General features: G+C 28.3%; 1 protein-coding gene across 1 annotated transcript; it reads left to right on the top strand.

The window, feature by feature from the left end:
* Positions 1–243: 243 nt before the first annotated feature.
* Positions 244–1,854, top strand: LOC106792933 (acyl-CoA Delta(11) desaturase-like; the record flags this gene model as incomplete). Its single annotated transcript, XM_014759466.1, has 5 exons — positions 244–396; positions 610–740; positions 1,033–1,238; positions 1,316–1,498; positions 1,728–1,854. Coding segments are annotated over exons 1-5 (792 nt in total), but the record flags the coding sequence as incomplete, so codon positions are not given.
* Positions 1,855–1,858: the final 4 nt, after the last annotated feature.

The raw sequence follows: 1,858 nt of genomic DNA, 5'->3' as shown, positions 1-1,858 counted from the left end.
TCCTTTGTTTTTTACATCTTGTTATAAGAGTATCTATATTTATTTTAATAAACTTATTTTAATAACAAAGTTATATTTCAACCTTACGAAAAGTTTGTTAACACTTCCTCTCCAAATCTTTTCATAAATACTCAAAATTAGGAAAAAAAATTAAATTTTGGTTTATTTTATTAATTGAAATAACAAATAAAATCCATTAATACATTTATTATTATTTTCTTCAGAAAAAGTAAAATCATTGAAGCAGGGATATGGAGACATTACAAAAAGTAAAGCACAGATATAAGTGGGATATTGTGTGGTTCAACTTTATATTTTTACTCTATTTTCACATTACCTGTCTTTATGGAATCTATTTCAGTCTCACTTCACTAAAATTTTATACTACGATATTCGGTAAGATATAAACAAATCAATAAGAATATTGTAAGCTTTGTTATGTGATCGATTACTATTTTCAATCGCACTATGTCATAGATAATATACTTATCCTATTATTGCTAGCAGCGATCTATTATGATTTTCATTTATCGCTACAAAAGAATATATAATATAAACTCCATGAAAAAATATAAAACAATAAACAATATTCTATTCTTGACTTTTCAGCGATTATTACAATTCCAGCATCAATCGTCGGTGTTACAGCTGGTGCTCATAGATTATGGTCTCATAAGTCTTACAAAGCAAAATGGCCACTGAGAATAATCCTGATGATTTTGCAATCTATGGCATTTCAAGTAAGTCCATTCACTTCTATTACGTATACGAGTATGAATATAAATAATAGTAAAAAACTTGTTCATTTAACTCAAGTAAATCGAAAAACCAWTTATTTGTAATAAAACATTTTTCGAAACAATAAATTTTATATTATGATTTTAAATAAAAATATAAATTAAAAAATAGTAATTTACATATTGAATATCAGAATGAAATCAATCACATGAATCAATAAAAAATGATAGATGTATGAACGGTCAAAAGTTATGTAATTATGTGAACAAATGAGTACTATTGTTGATATTACAGAGACCCATTTATATATGGGCAAGATATCACCGAGTTCATCACAAGTACACCGACACGGATGCCGATCCACATAACTCGAAAAGGGGTTTCTTTTTTTCTCACATTGGGTGGGGGTTTTTAAAAAAACATCCCGATGTTATAAAAAAGGGAGCAACGATAGATATGAGCGATCTTGAAAAAGACCCAGTGGTCATGTGGCAACTAAAGTAAATATCAAATATTTTAAAATATTTTGCTTTCTATAAAATAATCGATATGTTTGCTTGTTTTCTTTATTTTCTAGACATGCTACAATTTTCATGACACTCGTTTGTTTCGTCATTCCAACGTTGATACCTGTATTTTTTTGGGAAGAGAGTTTGATGAACGCTTGGTACGCCACAACTATTAGATACATCATTTCTTTAAACGCTATCTTTTTAATAAATTCTGCAGCTCATATGTGGGGTACAAAACCATACGATAAGTATGTAAACGTTATTTTTCTATTAGAATATTAATTGAACTACGAGTACGTGGTAATTTTAACTTATATATTTTTAGAATTAAAGAAAATAAAAATAATTAAGTATGTTGAAAGAAATTGCTTGAGGGTCTCGATGAATTGCGTCGCACTCCCACGTATTAAAATAGAATTTTCTCTTGTATATATTGATTCTTTTAAAATAATGTTTATTATAATTTTTTTTTGACAGCTCCATATCCCCAACAAACARCYTTTCGRTTGGTATAGCTGCTCTCGGTGAAGGTTGGCATAACTATCATCACGTATTTCCGTGGGATTACAAAGCTTCTGAATTAGGAAACTACAAATTAAACTTAACAA

This window comes from Polistes canadensis, unplaced genomic scaffold, assembly GCF_001313835.1.
Source record: "Polistes canadensis isolate GaletaPanama2010 unplaced genomic scaffold, ASM131383v1 scaffold_2035, whole genome shotgun sequence".
NCBI lineage: Eukaryota > Metazoa > Arthropoda > Insecta > Hymenoptera > Vespidae > Polistes > Polistes canadensis.
The sequence above is the reverse complement of the archived record's forward strand: the minus strand, read 5'-3'. Positions and strand labels throughout refer to the sequence as shown.